The sequence below is a fragment of the Perkinsus marinus genome, assembly GCF_000006405.1.
Source record: "Perkinsus marinus ATCC 50983 genomic scaffold scf_1104296949912, whole genome shotgun sequence".
Classification (NCBI taxonomy): Eukaryota; Perkinsozoa; order Perkinsida; family Perkinsidae; genus Perkinsus; species Perkinsus marinus.
Genome location: NW_003209808.1, coordinates 1 through 1,136, shown reverse-complemented (window position 1 = coordinate 1,136; position 1,136 = coordinate 1). Strand labels below are relative to the sequence as shown.

General features: G+C 49.3%; 1 protein-coding gene across 1 annotated transcript; it reads left to right on the top strand.

The window, feature by feature from the left end:
* Positions 1 to 116: 116 nt before the first annotated feature.
* Positions 117 to 853, top strand: Pmar_PMAR005797 (hypothetical protein; the record flags this gene model as incomplete). The annotated part of the gene is made up of 2 exons (XM_002778329.1): positions 117 to 759; positions 792 to 853. The coding sequence occupies 2 exons, from the start codon at positions 117 to 119 to the stop codon at positions 851 to 853; spliced, it is 705 nt and encodes a 234-aa protein (XP_002778375.1).
* Positions 854 to 1,136: the final 283 nt, after the last annotated feature.

The following is a 1,136-nucleotide window of genomic DNA, read 5'->3' as shown; positions in this document are numbered from 1 at the left end:
GCCCGCCCAGACGATCTCGCTCGCCATTAGGTGTAATAGCTATTATCAAATAGATACACTGCTCATTGCTACTCTCAACTTTCTCCCTATTCCTTCACGTTGCGTCATAGTACAACATGGTGCCCAGACCCACCACTACCGACCACTCTGAGGAGACAGGTGACTCCGAGTTCTTAACCTTTGACGAGTTTAACGCCCTAGCTACCGAGGAGGAAGCAGCTCACGAGGCCCAAGCTGATCATCCCCAGGAGAATCTGCCTTCTGCCGGTGTGAGTTCTACCAGCCCTGTTCAAGTGCAGTCCCTATCTCACCCTATTTCTTCTGGTGACATCACTTCTAGTCTACCCCAACCATCCCTCAAGGTGACCAACGGTATTCGCAGTTACAAGATCATTGACCCCTTCAAAGGCGACAAAACCCAGGATATTGTGGAGTTCTTATCCAAGTTCGAGGAAACTTATGGTTTGTTAGGATGGCCAGAAGCTACTAAGTATAATGTTCTCCGTGTTAACATAGAGGGTGCACCCTTCCAAATTGTTGACAACAATGTTCGACTCGCCAAGAATGATCCCGAAGCTTATGCTCAAGCGAAGAAGGTATTGTTGAGCAGATATGCTCCTTCTATTTTTTCCACATGGCAAACTGCCGTGTCTCGAACTCTCTCCGAGGGAGAATCTAGTGGAGATTTTATGTCTGAGTTGCAAAAACTCTTCAAGCAATGCCTGCCCAGTGACTTCTCCGTCTCAGGAGTCGAGCGCAGTAAAATCGTCGATTTTTTCGTTTGCCTCCAGTTCTGGCGCGGTCTACCGTCGTCAACCCCTGGGTTGACAGGATTGAGGCAACAATGGCATGACCTTGGTTTGGCGTCGTTAAAGGGTTGGCGGCGTCTTTCCCCCTTTCGCTATCAGAGCATTGAGTCGCACTCATACGGCAACATCAATGGTGGTAGTAGCACCGTGTTACACCGCCCGCAAACTCGACATCCTCCGGAAAGGATCGAATCGAGCTAATCCCGAAGATCCCGAAGTTCGAGAGTCAATTTGGGTCTCGAGAATTTAAATTTGAGATACTCAAACTGGAAGCCATTCAGACTTTGAGTGCGCGATTCCTTCAGGTGAAAGCGGTGCGTGCGCCGG